The 16,245-nt window shown below is 42.2% G+C and overlaps 2 protein-coding genes across 6 annotated transcripts in view; one reads left to right on the top strand and one right to left on the bottom strand.

Annotated features, from left to right (window-relative positions):
- Prtfdc1 (phosphoribosyl transferase domain containing 1) overlaps positions 1 to 6,968 on the bottom strand; it is a 98,809-nt gene extending 91,841 nt beyond the window's left edge. Inside the window, exon 1 of one of the 5 annotated variants that reach the window (XM_055593705.1) lies at positions 6,762 to 6,968. In XM_055593705.1, the coding sequence (XP_055449680.1) occupies positions 6,762 to 6,776 (15 nt within the window). In that variant the 5' untranslated portion in view covers positions 6,777 to 6,968. Of the gene's footprint in view, positions 1 to 6,394; positions 6,707 to 6,761 lie in introns of those variants that run through there. The other 4 variants (XM_055593704.1, XM_055593703.1, XM_055593706.1 and 1 more) reach the window with 4 other exon arrangements.
- Positions 5,638 to 16,245, top strand: part of Thnsl1 (threonine synthase like 1) — a 65,512-nt gene continuing 54,904 nt past the window's right edge. Inside the window, exon 1 of the mRNA XM_055593696.1 lies at positions 5,638 to 5,800. The gene's annotated coding sequence lies outside the window, so the exon portion shown is untranslated. The remainder of the gene's footprint in view (positions 5,801 to 16,245) is intronic.

The raw sequence follows: 16,245 nt of genomic DNA, 5'->3' as shown, positions 1-16,245 counted from the left end.
TGGCCTCCTTCATTCCACTGCAATCTGAGATGCTTCTGCATGTGTGATTGTATGTGCGAGTGTGTGTATTCTGGCTCCCTTCGCTCTACTGGAATTTGAGATACTTCTGGCAGAGACTTTATCTTACTCTTTGTACAATCCCTCATGCCCAGACCATTGACCTGATATCTGGTAAGTGCTAAAAAAAAAATGTTCAATAATCGAATAAATGAGATAGTCTTTACCTCCGAACTCTGACCTCAACTGTCAATTTGTGTCCTTGTGATAGACATGACAACTGTTGAAAGCTCGTCCCACTGGCCACGGAGTATAGACTCTCTGCATCCTCGACAGTGCCCTGTTCACTGCACCTCCACCAGCAAGCTGGCTGATATGACAGCTGAGCCTGTACAGAGCAACTCTGGCTCCCAACCGGTAAATTCCAAGAGCCTTCTGTAAGCTCTAGCACCAGAGTGTGGTCAGTGGCCAAACAGCTGCACCTGAATGGCATTCAGTCTCTGTGAGGGCCCAGTACAGTAAAGAGCCAGGGAGATCATCCAAGCACTTATTCTGGCCTTCCTTCTGGACCGCACAATGCTACCCACTCTACTTCCTGGGGCTGATTCATTCACATCCCTGGTAACTAGTGGCACCCTGAGCTCATTCCTCCCTCCAAGAAAATCTTGCAGCTCTTTGCTCTAAATCACAGAGCAAGGTCATGTTCCACTCTCATTTTAACTGCCATGAGATCAGTTTTTCCTTTTCTTCTCTTTCTTTCTTCCTTTCTTTTTTTTCCCCTTTCTTTAGTTCTTGAGAGAGGATCTCGCTATGCAGCCATGACTAGCCTGAACTAGCTATGCAGACCAAGCTGGATCTTAAAATTACGGAGATCCACTTGCTTCCGCTTCTGTCTTCTGAGTATTAGGATCAAAGTCACCGTGCCTAGTTCTTTTCTTTAAATAAGATACAATAAAACCAATGAGTGGATAACATCAAATAATGAGTACAATGACTAGTGCCAAACAAATACTAAAGAAATGCAAATACACACATACACGCTAAAGAAAAGGAAAAGATGATAGGAGCAAGCAGTAGCTCAGAACAACATGAATAATAGAGGTTATCAAAGTCTGAGTTCTCTGGGCATGTTTGTTAGCTATGGGACCATGGACATATTAATGTCTCTAAAATAAAGTCAATGCCTGCCTCACATGACTATTGTGAAGGTTAACTAAGATAGGTAATGAATATAAGACTCATTAGCATGTGGTCTACAACGCTTATGCAATGACATTAGCCATGTAACACTGAAACACCAGTTGTCGATATAAATCAGATACTCATTTATATAAATATGTTTTAACTCATTTACATTAAAACCTCAATATTATTTGTCAAAGTCTTACTACCCTAGCTCAAGCAGTAAATTTAAATCTGGCAGAATTGCACTTCTCTAAAACTGTTCCGACAATCACAAGTGGCCATTATTTCCAGTTAATCTGAAATAGTGTTTTCACTTTGGAGATAAAACACGATCGGAGACAGGAGTCCAGACCTGTCTTGCTGTCTTTGTACACAGACAGTGCTGTATATGAGTAAGTCTACCCCTGCAGGGATGCTGGGTGCCTCTAAATTTTAGGTCATGGCTTCACTCGCTTTAGAACAAAACAAAACAAAAAATTAAAAACAAGAAGCTTTAAATAGTTTCAGGATCACAGATAACATGCTGTAAGTTTATTCCACACAATGCTTTCTCTGTTCAAAGAGGCAAAACATCTCCAAGCTGGAGAGGCGGCAAACATAGTAACTGAGTCATTTTATACCACATCCAAATCCAGAAACCATCAACTCTCTTGTTCGCATTTAAAGCTACACTGACAACCAACTAAGTCTCACACACACACACACACACACACACACACACACACACACACACACACATACTCTCTCTTAGACTATTTCTTCACAGGGAGAAAAACAGCTCAGAAAACATGGGTACAACTAACATGTGCTTCTTTCCACCTCCACGTTCCATACACTTACCCCTATTCTCCCTACAGACAAGCTATTGTCACTGGTTTTCATGCCCATGCCTGTGCCTGGCCCTGCAATCAGCACAGAACCCCAGACAGCAACATCAACAGGCCCAGAGCCCAACTCAACAACATTAGAACAATGGACACAAGTCCTGAAAGAAAGGCCCAGGTGGCAATGACAAAAGAACAGACCAGACCACCTTGGATCCTAGTGCCTTCCTCTTCTGCATTTCTCTTCCTCTTATTTTCATATATTGCCACTCCATCCCCATGGAAATGAGGTTGGACACAGGGAAGGAGAGAGTCAACCATAACAGAAACTCAACAGTAACTTTGGTTTTCCTCATCTTTTACTAGACATACTTGTGTAGGTACTATGAATCCTTTGACAACACTTAGTAAAACACAGACTGGAGACACAAAGATATTTAAGAATCTGACCCCCAAAAGCCAGACAGGCAGAGAACCTTTTCTCTGTGAGAAATAACCACAAAGTGTCAATTATACATCTGGTGCCTTTACCAGGTCCTAACCCAGTAATAATCAACTTTGAACTCTGTCTATAACCTTTCATTTGGCTATTATTGTGCTTCCATTTATTCTTTATAATGCATTAATACCCCTCCTACCCAATCCAAATGAGTCACTTGTAGATAAGACCCATCTTAATTTTTTTGTTAGTAAATTGTTCTTTCATATATATATATATATATATATATATATATATATATATATATATGCACTATGTATTTTGGACCCATCCTCCTTCCACTTTTCTCTGCCCTCTTTCAGCCAACTCCACCTCCCTATAACTACCTTTCCCTTATGAGTTTTTGTTTTTGTTTAGTGTTCCACATTGATTAGCAAGGGTCGTCTGGGTGATCTCGAGTTTGGAAGTTTGGAACTAACCATCAGAGCCTGGTGGGCTCAACAATGGGTACACAAACCAAGCTGTTGGTTGCCAACAGATGAGTCACATGTAATAAAGGCCTGGGGTCCTTTCCCTGTCCACAGCTGACTGGTAAGAGGGCCCCACTGCTGTGGGTCCATTGTTAGTGTACCCAGATGCTGTGAGTCCATGGTTCCCATCCCTACACCCTGCCTTCTCCCAGCCCCTTCATCTATCTTGAGGCTCTTCCATTCTTTCTGTTCCTTCTTCCACAATGTTCCCTGAGCTTTAATGAGATCCCATCAATGTCTTGTCTGGGGCTGACATATCAGCCATCCTTTATTTTTTTACCATCTAGAGCAGCTATAGGTGTTTTCCTCTATTTCCATTCCCTGGAAGGAGAGACATCCCTGTTTGTGTATCCTTCTGTCTGGTAGAGCTGGGCTACTGTCTTAAATTTCTTAATAGTCCTTTTTCTTACACAAACTGTACTGTTGTGTACATCATTCGGCTCCTTTTCTCTAACCATTTTTGCTACCATAGCTCTTCTGACCCAGGTTTTTCCTTCATGGTTAAACACGTCGGGTGCTTTACTCTAGAGTCTAAAGCCTTCCTTCCTGATCTTTCTAACTAGTCCATCTTTTTTTAAAATTATTTATTTATTTTTATTTTATGTGCATAGGTGTTTACCCTGCAAGTATGTCTGTGTGAAGGTATCTTGGAATTACAGACAGTTGTAAGCTGCCATATGGGTGCTAGGAATTGAACCAGGTTCTTTGGAAGAGTAGTCAGTGCTCTTAACCACTGAGCTATCTCTCCAGCCCCTTAACTATTCCATCTTGTAGCTCCCCCAACAGTCACACTCAATTATTTTGTCCTAATTCTACAATAGCAACACATTCTCACGAACCTACCAGTCCTCTAGAGCAGCCCTACCTGGATTACAGCCTTTTATAGAGAGCAGTGATTGAACACTCATTTTGACTTTGCTTCTGCCATCTGATAGTTATAGGCCTAGCGTAACTACATACCCCCAGGCTTTCTGTAGTCTCTCAGAGTCCTCATTTTTGCTTCTGTAAAATGGGGACGGTTCAGTATCTACTTAGAGATTTCTGTGAAACTTTACAAAAACTAAAAAAAGTATACAGTAAATCCCTCATATTATTTTCCTGCTAGTATTTCTATTGTTATAATTTCCTTTTGATTTTTTTCACTCTATCTTTAAGGGATTGCTCTTTTGCCAGCATACCTATCTTCTATAGCTTTCCTAACCCTTTCCTTTCTTCAGAACTTGAACTTTCTCTGAACTTTACTATCTAGGTTCCACTGGACAAATTAACATCTGTAAAGCATTTCCATCATACACTGGTTATTCCAAATCGTAGGGGGCACTTGTGCAGTTTAGCAACTACTCATGGTGCCCAAGCCCCAGACTAGCTGGTACACACAGCTTCTTTTCTTTAATGGCTCTTGCTATGTCTATGCATCTTTCCCAAGAAAGCCTCTGTTGACACTAGTAGATGGGACTATTCTATTTACACTGTTCTTTCATTCACTTCTTAGAGTTTAGTAATCTACCCATCCTGTGAATACAACTAGATTTATCTTCTTTTGATTCTTAATAATCTGTGGTGCTGGGATGGATTTTATGCAAGGCAAACACTCTGCCACTGAGCTACACCTCCAGCTGGATCACGCCATTCTTTTTCAGAAGCATCTAGTATTCATGATGCAGTGGCACTCTCAGCATTCTGGCAATGGGCTATCTGAAAGGAAACTCCTCGCTGATGGCCTCTTGCCTATCCCCAACCTGCCTGCTCTTTTGGTAAAATCTGACACTCTTGATGATCTCATGATCCTTGCAAATGCACTTCTACCAAACTGTTCTCTGGGTATCTACTCTGCGTTCTCCCACACAGCTCTTCATTCTTGGTCCCTTTATCTGGCTTTGTGTCCGTGGTGTGCCTCTCACAAATGGGGGCTTTCCAGGCATTTGTTCTCATTTCCTGTTTTCATTTCCTACATTTTTTACTTCATTTTTCATGTATCCCCCAAATACTAACTAACCTGCTGATGGTTTTCCAAATCTACCCTATCACAATCTGGAGTTTCAAGTATGAATTTCAAATTGCCTACAAGGGCATCCTGACCTATGAGCCTTAAAGACTTAATATGGGAGTTAATTTAATGATTTCCTCTTTCATATGTTCATGCCTCTCCCATCTGGCCTAACACACCCACAGTGACTGGAGCGTTTAAGTGGTAAAAGCACAGATCAGATACAGTAATCTCTTTGCCCTTGACATGTGTCTCCTGCCTTAGGTCTCCACATGGTTGCTTTCCGTTTATGCTTCAGATCTTGGGTGAAACATCACTGCAAACTCTTTGATCATACGGGTAAAAGAGACTGCTCCCCACCCCCTCCCAGTAACTGTTCCTTCCTTCCTGTTGTAGACCTGGCCATCTGAATTATCTTGACTCCCCTAGAAAGCAAGTTCCAAGAAGAAACTTTGTCCTGCTACCAACTGTAGAAGCAGAGCCTGGCAGGGAAGACTTAAAGGCACTGTTCCTGGAAAAAAGGCAGGTCCTGCTGTTTAATTAAGAGCTCAGCCCCACATTTCAACCTGTTTGAACAGTTCTATTTAACTGAGAGGTGTTTCCTTCCCAGCCCACTCATTCTAATTCAATCCATTCATTTCAATAAACAGATTAGCTGTGAGTTACACACTAAGCTCTTGGAAAGAGAACCTTAACGGCAAATCAGCCCTACCCACCACCCTCACACCTTTTCACTCCAATCCTGGCAGTCAAAACCACCATCCGCTAGAGCCTGATTCCAAGATTCTGGAAGGAAGATACCCTCTGGCTGACACAGAATGAACCCCGGAATTGAAAGGTATGGATCTAGCCCCACACCCCATCCTTCCACCTTGGCACACTACTAGGTATTTGCTGCTAAGTTTGTCTTCCTTCACAGACAAGGCACAGGGCACTATGGCTGCTGGCTCCCGTAGAGCAGCGCCGGAGATTCAAAGCTCCAGTACATTCACTTGCGTTACTCTGTGACGGCCGGAAATAGTTCTCAGTAGCTGTTTTGAAAACAAAACTCGAAACTCATTGATGTGAAGAGACAGTCCTGTTAGGAGGGTCGTTAGAGCTCCACGCTGGGGTCCTCCCAAACCCCAGCTCGCAGGCCAGGCTCCTTGTGGCTAGCAGAAGTGGAGACCCGGTAGGACGCAAGCTTCGACCCCGGGGGAGGGTCTGAAGGGAGGAGTTACTGGGATGAACCGGCGACTTTAGAAGGGGTTTCGTCAAACCGGGTGGAGTGGGGAGGCCTGGATGCGAGGAAGCCAGCGATCTCCGCCCTGAGGAGGAACAAAGCCTTGGCCGGTTCTCACCCGAACGCATTTCAGCTAAAGGAGGGAGATGCCACCAGGGGAGGGAAGGGGAGCGAGCTAAGGGAGCCCGGGGTTCCGGAGTTAGCATTTACCACGACGCCTCGCCCGGAGTCTGGCGCCTTCTCACTGCTCCCGGCCATGTCTCTCGCTGGGGACGCAGGACGGACAGACGTCCGGAGGACGTGGGAGGCTGGGGCTGCCCTGGGGGATGGGTCGCGGGGGATGTGGTTGGGGCCGCCCCGCCCCCAGCCTGCGGGCGGGAAAGCTGCGACCTCAGCTGAGCCCCGTTCCCAGGGCGGCGCGGGAGCAGCTGCAGAGCAGGGCCTGATGCACCTGAGCGCGCTCCGGGGAGCGTCCCTGGAGGCCCGCTGCCAGTCCCTCCGCCGGCTCCGTACCCCGCGGGGCTATGGGACAGGCCTGCGATCCGTTCAGGAGCCTGAGCAGTCCCTTGGCACTTGCCTTCTCAAAGCCCATCGCTGCAGCCCCCAGGCCAGCAATCTCCAAAACTGCTCCCTGCCAGGCTTTAAATGCACATTTGTCCCAAGTCAGTGCATTAAGGAACCGCAGCGTAGCGAGATCTCGGGCATTGAAGTGGGCCAGAGTATCCCGGAGGACTACAGATCTCGGCGCCTTGCCAGGACTTGGAAAGAGCCACAAGCAGGCATTTCCTCCGACTAAACCCTAGTGATTGGAAGAGCCCAGGGCAGGGACTTTTTATAAAACACTGTATCTGATTTACCACTTGACTCTTAATCGTTTCAGGTTGTAGCTGAAGGCAATTGCGCTACTCTGATTAGAAAGCCTTATTTTATGAATCTGTTGTTAAATCCAACCCCCTAATGCCAGTTTGCTTCTAACCCAGTCCTAGTTCTTTGTTCTTTCCTCCAAGGTCCTGTTTTCTGCTTATCTGTCCTTGTTTCCCGCATCTTGCCAGAGCCTGCAAAAGGCTACTTTGGCTTTAAAGGCCTCACATAGATATAGTTCTCTTGATTCAGTCTTCTCCAAAGGATTTTTTTTTTTTTTTTTTTTTTTGTGGGAGAGAGTGTAGCTCAGTGACAGAACGTTTGTCCTAACTTGGAATAATCGTGTAACAGCATTGAATTTTTGTGCGCTGGACCGACCGTGCTGAGCACTTCGGCTGTTAATGTCTAAAGCCGGAACTGTGGAAGAAGAGCGGGTGCAAGGTGCAGGGTGTGCTTGCTGACTGGCTGCACCAATGCGTAAACAGTTTCAGTCAGAGCCATTTTCCTGTGCTCCATCTTCATTCTTCAACACTGAGCCCAGGAAATATTCATAAGCAATATTCTTGAAAAATCCTAAATTCATGTTGGCGAGATGGCACTGTGGTCGAGAGCACTTGCTTCTCTTACAGACGACGAGGGTTCCGTTCTCAGCTCTCAGCCTATAACCGTCTATAGCCAGTTCCGGGGTATCTGAAGCTCTCTTCTAGCCGCTGTGGGTGCAAGGCATGCACATGTGGCACACGTGCAGGCCAAGCACCCACACACACAAGATCAATCTTTAAAACACAAGAGAGAAATCCCCAGGAACTGAAAAGTGCTGTGGTTATGTTAACAGCCCCACTTTAGTGTGCAGTCAGTACAGTTCACTGGCCACACTCTTCCCACTGGGTACGATGAACATCTAGGGTAGACTTGTGGGTGGGGCAGAAACCCCGCTTAAAGACACAGTCCCTTGAATGTCCAACTGCTTCAATGTCAAAGTCAGCAACAAGAATTTCACTGTGAAGTCATAGGACAAACTGGGAGACGGGCCTTCAAAATCTGTGGTAAAGTAGGGAGGGCATTTGTCTCAGCAGAAGAGCATGTGTTAGGGTGCTCATTGGCTGGAAAATGGCAGACAGGCCTTTTTCATAAGACCATCTGCTTTTGATTTCACAGTGAAAAAAATACAACTTGCTTGAAGGACAACAAGAACCCTATAAATTCATGTTCCAGAACTTTCTATATATATACCATTGTAAGACATTTTATAAAGAATGATGAATAAACTTTAAAATATAAAATTTATTTTACTTCCTATAATTATATTTTGTGTTTGTTGGACTATAATTGATGTTCTGGACCACATGAATGTAATAGAATATTGAATTATATTTGCAGTGACCAAGATAGAAGAATAACAATGCATCTATCCAGACTTTGTTATTGCTCTTATTTTACAATGATTTAGGGAAAAATTTTTTAAGTCTGTAATAAAGGTAGTGAAATAGTTTTGGATAGAAATTTCAATTTTAGTATGACCTGTATGTTTTTAGCACATGAGTCCAACCTAGTAAGATAAATGTGTTATATTTCAATTCTCTCCTCTGTAAAACATAGGGGAGTAAAGCATTTCAGTACGGCATGTGACAATGAGGTTAACAAGAGATAACATGCATGAAACTCCTTTGAAGATGCTAAAACAATGTAATAGTATCAATTTGAGATGCTATGATTCCTGAGAGAAGAAGAAATGGCCTTTCCCAGGCATGAGCCCCCTAGTTGGTTATCCATTACAAAGTGGTCAGTTCTGAAACCATCTACACAAAAACAGCAAAAAATGTACTCAGCACGTTGTATTTGTAGATTTGTGCATACATATATATGTACACATAAATTTATGTAACAATAATAGGCTGTGAATTTGAAGGGGAGCAAGGAGGAAACTGGAAGGACAGGACCTTGGATGGGCTGAAAGAAGGAATGGGAAGGACCCACATAAAATTACTCCATATAAAATTATAGCAAATCGATTTTCATGTGTGCACTTAGGCAAGTGTGTGTGTGCGAGCCTGTGTGTGTCTGCGTGTGTGTGTGTACATACCTAAAGGCTAGAACAGGACACAGGGTATCCTGCTCTGTCACTTTTCAATCTTATTCCTTGAGACAGGCTCTCACACTGAACCTGAAGCTGACCTGGTGTCAGCAAGCCCCAGCAATCTTCTTGGCTCCACCCCAGACAATGCTGAGGTTATAGTTGTGCATGGGTATACACAGTTGTTTTTATATTTTTATTTTAATTTTTATATGTGGATGCAGGAATTTGAACTCAAGTCCTCATGGTTGAGTTGTAAGCATTCTTACCCACTGGGCCAACTCTCCAGACCCTAGGAATTACTCTTTAAAACTGACATTAGGGGCTGGGAAGGTGGTTCTGTAGATAAAAGCACTTGCTTCTCTTGCAGAGAACTTGGGTTTGGTTTCTGGCAATTACATGGCAGTACCAGGGGACTCGAAGCCTTCTTTTGACTTCCATGGGCACCAGGCATGCACACAGCTAACACACTTAAAAACATGAAAGCCAAACATTCATACACACAAAATGAAAATAAATAAATCTTTTTAAAAAATTGACATAAGACTCAAAAACACCTACAGTCTACAGACAACCTGGGACTAATATGACAAACAATACAGAAAACATGAGAATATAATTAAAGTGATGGATTTTTTTCATTAAAAGTGGTATGCTAGTTCAGACTGTCTACTGATAATTCTATAGAGGAGCTACAAGTTTGTCATGTTAATAATTAGTAAGTGCCCTTCATTTTCCTAACATTCGCTTTTCCATATTTTTACTGAACATTTTTCTCATTTTTAATTCTCTCCACTACCACAGCAGAAACACAAATATTTATTATTAAGTCCTTCCTAATCTTTTGACCTTTTGGTGACCCTTGGCCCTCTGTTACTGAAGCAGTAATTTCATCTACCCACCTTGTGCTCAGTGACAGTAGATTGGAACCTTAGAAGGATGTTTGATTCTTGTGGAATCCTGAAACCAGCAAATAAATAAATAAAAGTCCTATTAGCCTGGGAACTGTGTTGAAATACGTGAACATGAGTTACTGGCGAGAATCTGGAGCGAAGTCACTGTGGAGGAAGGCCAGTGATAATGATGGTATTTTGCTTTTTTATCATGCTGAACAAAACACTTTACAAAACAAAAGCACAAAACCCCAAAAAGCTTTTCCTCTAGTAAAAACCTTGCAACCTCTGAGGTACTTTCCACTCTCTGCAGTAAAGAGAACTGTAACTGTAAATACTGTAGCAAAAATCAACTTAAACAAAAGCCTCATTCATATTGAGTAAGCACAGAAACTCATCTTCCCAGCTTCTCATTGTAATCTGAATGCAATTCGAAGTCCTTGAGTAAAGAAAGTGGCAGGCAGTTCACAAAATCCGGAAGCTGCCTGGGGATAGCTTTCATGGAACTGCACCGTCTTTTGATTAACCTTCTGTTGAAGAGCATACTAGGGTAGATGGAAGCCCATTCTCTCACGGACAGCAGTATCATACATGGGCATTAGCAGCAGCAAGCTGCTGGGTTGCCTCATAACATCTTTCAACTATCTGCATCTGACCAAAAGAAGAATTGGATAGCTTTAGAGAAAAAAGAATAATGTGTCCATGTGTTCTTCCAGATTCCAAGTGCTGGCAGCCAACCTCAACTCTCTTGGCTACCATAAAGTAGTCAGTGAAAGGACAAAGCTGCAGGAACTCTGAACTGAGCACTAAATCCACAACACTGGAGGCAAAAGTTCTGTACCTGATCATAACACAATGTGGTTTTTGAATAAATGGATAAGCATTTATTCAGGTTGAACCTAACAAAGAAGAAGATCAAACTAGCTGAGGTTTAACTGTTTTGACAGGAAGTACATCAGGATGTATGCTTGCCTGGGATTGGATGAAGGTAGAAAGTATCTAACCTCATGGGTTTGGCCTTTATAGGCACCTGACTGACCTAATTCAGCACCATTTCTCTGGGAATCCAGGGTATAGACCTTGACAGTGTCTACCTTCCTGACCAGTATTTAATAACTCTTACTTCAATTGGACAATCATGGATTGAGTCTTTCTCCTCAAAATTTTCAGGTTTAACAACAACTGTAAAACTTTCCTGCCTACATACCTCCTGCCTTCCTGTGATCAAGCACATCCTGATAATGCTGATGCAAAATTACCTGATCTCTCAGCCAGTGCTAAGTCTCTAATGGGTAGGTGTCTAAGTCAAATCATCACAACAAAACCACATAGAAACCAAACAAATTTCCTAAAGTCTACAACTTTGGTAGTAACTTAAGAAGGCTCATGCATGTGGGGCTGGGAACAAGCTGTCTATTCTACTGAGCTGTGTAGGTATCTCCTCAGCTCTGACTTGATGTGCCACACCCACTGGCCCAGAGGGAATGTTGGGTTCTGGGTTGTATTTTAGAGTTGAGGTTAGAGAAGCTTAGGAGAGAGGTTCATAGTTGTGACTTAAAGATGAAAAAGATTAAGGGGAAAAAGTCTCATCATTTAAAAAAAAGTTTTAAGAAGTTTTTTAAAATCTCATCATGATCTTGAGGAAGTGTTCCCAATTGTCTGAGAAAGCACCAATTTGATTTCCAAAGTCGTTGTATAAGTTTACATTCCCACCAGCAATGGAGGAAGGTTCCACTTTCTCCACAACCTCTCCAGCATGTGTCGTCGTTGCTTGAGTTATTCATCTTAGCCATTCTGATGGGTATAAGGTAAAATCTCAGGGTCGTTTTGATTTGCATTTCCCTGATGACTAAGGACGCTGAATATTTCTTTAAGTGTTTCTCTGCCATTTGATATTCCTGTATTGAGAATTCTCTGTTTAGCTTTGTACCCCATTTTTAAATTGGATTACTTGATTTGTTGCTATTTAACTTCTTGAGTTCTTTATATATCCTGGATATTAGTCCTCTGTCAGATATAGGGTTGGTGAAGATTCTTTCCCAGTCTGTAGGCTGTTGTTTTGTTTTGATGACGGTGTCCTTTGCTTTACAGAAGCTTTTCAGTTTCATGAGGTCCCGTTTATTGATTGTTGCTCTTAGAGTCCATGCTGTTGGTGTTCTGTTCAGGAAGTTGTCTCCTGTGCCAATGAGTTCAAGGCTCTTCCCTACTTTTTCTTCCTCAAGGTCCAACTATACCACTGCTAGGCATATATCCAGAAGATGCTAAAATATACAAGGGCAGATGCTCAACCATGTTTGTAGCAGCTTTATTTGTAATAGCCAGAAGCTGGAAATAGCCCAGATGCCCCTCAGTTGAAGAATGGACACAGAAATTGTGGTACATCTACACAATGGAATATTACTCAGCAATAAAAAACAAGGGCATCATGAAATTTGCAAGTAAATGGTGGGAATTGGAAAAGACCATCCTAAGTGAGGTGTCCCAGAAGCAGAAAGACACACAGGGTATATACTCACTCATAAGTGGATACTAGACATATAATACAGGATAAACATAATAAAATCTGTACACCTAAGGAAGCTAATCAGGAAGGTGGACTCTGGCTAAGATGCTCAATCTCCACTCAGAAAGGCAAAGAGGATAGACATCGGAGGAGGGAGAAAACAGGGAACAGGACAGGAGCCTACCACAGAGGGCCTCTGAAAGGCTTTACCGTGCAGGGTATCGAGGCAGATGTTGAGATTTGTAGTCAAACTTTGGGCAGAGTACAGGCAATCTTATGAAAGAAGTGGGAGATAGTAAGACCAGGAGAGGACAGGAGCTCCACAAGGAGAGCAACAGATCTAAAAAGTCTGGGCACAGGGGTCTTTTCTGAAACTGATACTTCTGCCAAGGACCACTCATGGAGATGGCTGGAACCCCTGCACAGAGGTAGCCTATGTCAGTTCAGTGTCCAAGTGGCCTCCATAGTAATGGGGACAGGGACTGTCTCTGACATGAACTGATTGGCCTGCTCTTTAATCACCTCCCCCTGAGGGGGAAATAGCCTTACCAGGCCACAGAACTTCTTCTCTGCAGCCACTCCTGATGAGACCTGATAGACTAGGATCAGAGGAAAGGGTAGGAGGACCTCCCTTTTCAGTGGACTGGGAAAGGATCACGAGTGCAGAAGAGAGAGGATGGGATTGGGAGGGGAGAAAGGAGGGAGGTACAGGGGGATACCAAGTGAATAAACTATAATTAATAGAAATAAAAATAATTAAATTTTAAAAAACTGCCATAAAAAATCTCATCATGAAAGACTTAAATTTATGGTTTTAATGTTATCTCCAAGTAAGAAATTAAGTATGGTATCAAAGAAACGGAAAAATGAATAGGTATTATCAACATTTTTCAAACTATATATTAATAATTTTTGTTTTAAAGACTATGCAGTGGGAACTTGAAAGGCTATGGCTAAGCTATGTGTCAACTCTGTAAAGACTTTGTAGTTTGGGTTATTTCAGGTTGACATGAATCTTTATTTTTTAAATTTTAAAATAATTTTTTAAAAATTTATTCACTTTACATCCAGATTGTAGCTTCTTCCCCCATCCCCCTCCCATTTTTTTTTTATACTTTTTATTTTTTATTTTGTGTGTTTGAGTATTTTGCTTGTATGTATGTCTGTCTTTATACCATATCTGTGCTTGGCCAGAAGAAGAGGCCAGAAGAAGCATTGGATGCCCTCAGGGTGCAGTTACACATACTTGTGGGTGCTAGGACTAGGACCTGGGTCCTCTGGAAGAGTAGTCTGTAGCTGTCTTTTTAAAAACTCTACTTTATTTGGGGTGTTTAGGCCTCTACCTCTCTTCTACCAACCCCCCCCCAACCTTAAGTAGGTTAGTGGGGAGAGGGGGCCCAGACCCCTTTACTTCTCCCAGCTCGTTGGAGCCAAGGGCTTCTATGAGGGCTCTGTCAACATCAAGTGCAGACACAGCTAGCAAGCTCCTTCACTCCTCCAGCCTGACCTTTGGTCTTTGGTCTAACTCCAGACTGCTCCATGCCACCACCCAATGCCACCATACGCACCTCCTCTTTTTCTCTGCTCTCACACTTACACTCTCAGAGTCCTAGCCCACACCCTTCTTCTTGTCACACATGGAAGGCAAAGATCTCAGCCTGCACTTGACAGTTAAGAGCTGTGGACAAACTATAGCCCAACTAAAATCCCAGGCTTGGGATTAAAATTATGTTATTTCCATAACATAACTGAGTTAACAAAGAAACCAAAACTTCCATTACAGTAGTCAATACTTTTAACCACTGAGTCACTTTTCCTGTCCCAAAATCTTTATATTTATCACAAAAGGCCAGATCTTATTTCTCTCTGCCCCACTTCCCAGGTGTGAACAACATGAACCTTCTAAGTATCAGCAGAAAGCCACCGTGTTGTTTCCTTTTGGCTCTCTCAGTGACTTGTAAAGATCATTGTTGTTAAATCTTGCCAGTATATAGAGTAACCAGGAATATATATATATTTATATTTATATATTATACATACTGTATATATAGTATATAAACAGTATATGCCCTGTATGAATAGTGAACCAGGAAGCAAAATTGCAATATGATATCACAAGCCCCACAGGGAATGGGAGTGCTAAGCTCTGGGCTGTTTCTAAAGAGCCATCTTTCAACGAGGACAATGGGAGCAAATGCAACAAATGCATTAATAGTTCCATGGTTTGTGAATGAAAGGCCAAAGCTTTAACCACAGAGGTTAACAGCATTCATTCCTTCAGCAGTACTGTGGGAGTCTTTGCAGGTTGAACCTAACACAGAAGATCAAACTAGCTGAGGTTTAGCTGTTTTGACAGGAAGTACATCAGGATGTATGCTTGCCTGGGATTGGATGAAGGTAGAAAGTATCTAACCTCATGGGTTTGGCCTTTATAGGCACCTGACTGACCTAATTCAGCACCATTTCTCTGGGAATCCAGGGTATAGACCTTGACAGTGTCCACCAATATTTAATAACTCTTACTTCAATTGGACAATCATGGATTGAGTCTTTCTCCTCAAAATTCTCAGGTTTAACAACTGTATAACTTTCCTGATGCCCTCCTGCCTACCTGCCTCCTGCCTTCCTGTGATCAAGCACATCCTATGCAGTCGGGGGCAACAAACCTTGTTTACTGAAGCAAAAACAACAGCAGCCCCCAGCATTGTGTGAGGTTTTCTGTTGCTGGGCAAGGGGAGCTTGCAGAGTAACTTTATATCATTGCCAAATGTCCTCTCTACCCAATACCTTCCCCTCTGCTTCACACTCCAAGTATGCTGAAAAGAAAAGATGAGTATTTTGACAGGTTATGATACATTATCAACTTCTTTTGGAATATCAGGGCCATCATGTATTTAACCTTCACTCTATGTGTTTATAAGTTACTCACAAATTTCAATTTTATAAATTTATATAAATAAATGTTTGTAATAAAATATGTGCATTTTAGCTACTTCTAGAGGATAAGAATTTCTAAATTAGGGGAATTTAGTATTTTAAGGCTTTTGACATGCACTGCTAAGTGTAGTGAGCAATATTAACAAAAAAACATTAAATCTCGAAGGTTGTTTTAAAAATCAAGTAAAATGTTATTATGAAAATATTTTGAGGTTTGAAGGTAAAGCCTCTTTGTTAGCTGACATGTAAAAAATTGGTAATTGGAACTAATAAGAAGTCAGTTTGAATTTGTGATTAATTCTCCTCTATAGGATACTTTAGAACAATGTGCTTTTAAAGTTATACCTAGACCAATGAAAAGTTTATTGAGCTCTGTTCCAGGCTTTTGGCTCCAAGTTATGGTTTTCTGTTTCAGACTCAGTTTTAAAACCAGACTCCATTTCCTATCAATTGAACTTGAGCAAATTTCTTAATTTCTTTGCTTTATTTGCTACATCTGTTCAATGAAGATTGTGCAGGCTTTGGCTTGTTAAAGGCAGATATGGAGGGCTCAGGGGAGGTCAGCAGCTAAGAGCACTGGCTGCTCTTCCCAAGGACAGAAGTTTGATTTCCAGCACGGATCTGAGGCCTAGGGCCTCCCTCAGGCTCTGCACTCATGTGCACATAAACATACATAGACACACACAGGCACAGACATAGACACATAGACACATACATATATATATACACACACACATAATTAAAAATAACAAAAATAATCTTTTTTTTAAAAGGCATATAGAATAATGTACTC

This window comes from Psammomys obesus, unplaced genomic scaffold (genome assembly GCF_907164565.1).
Source record: "Psammomys obesus unplaced genomic scaffold, mPsaObe1.curated_primary_1811, whole genome shotgun sequence".
Classification (NCBI taxonomy): Eukaryota; Metazoa; Chordata; class Mammalia; order Rodentia; family Muridae; genus Psammomys; species Psammomys obesus.
The sequence above is the reverse complement of the archived record's forward strand: the minus strand, read 5'-3'. Positions and strand labels throughout refer to the sequence as shown.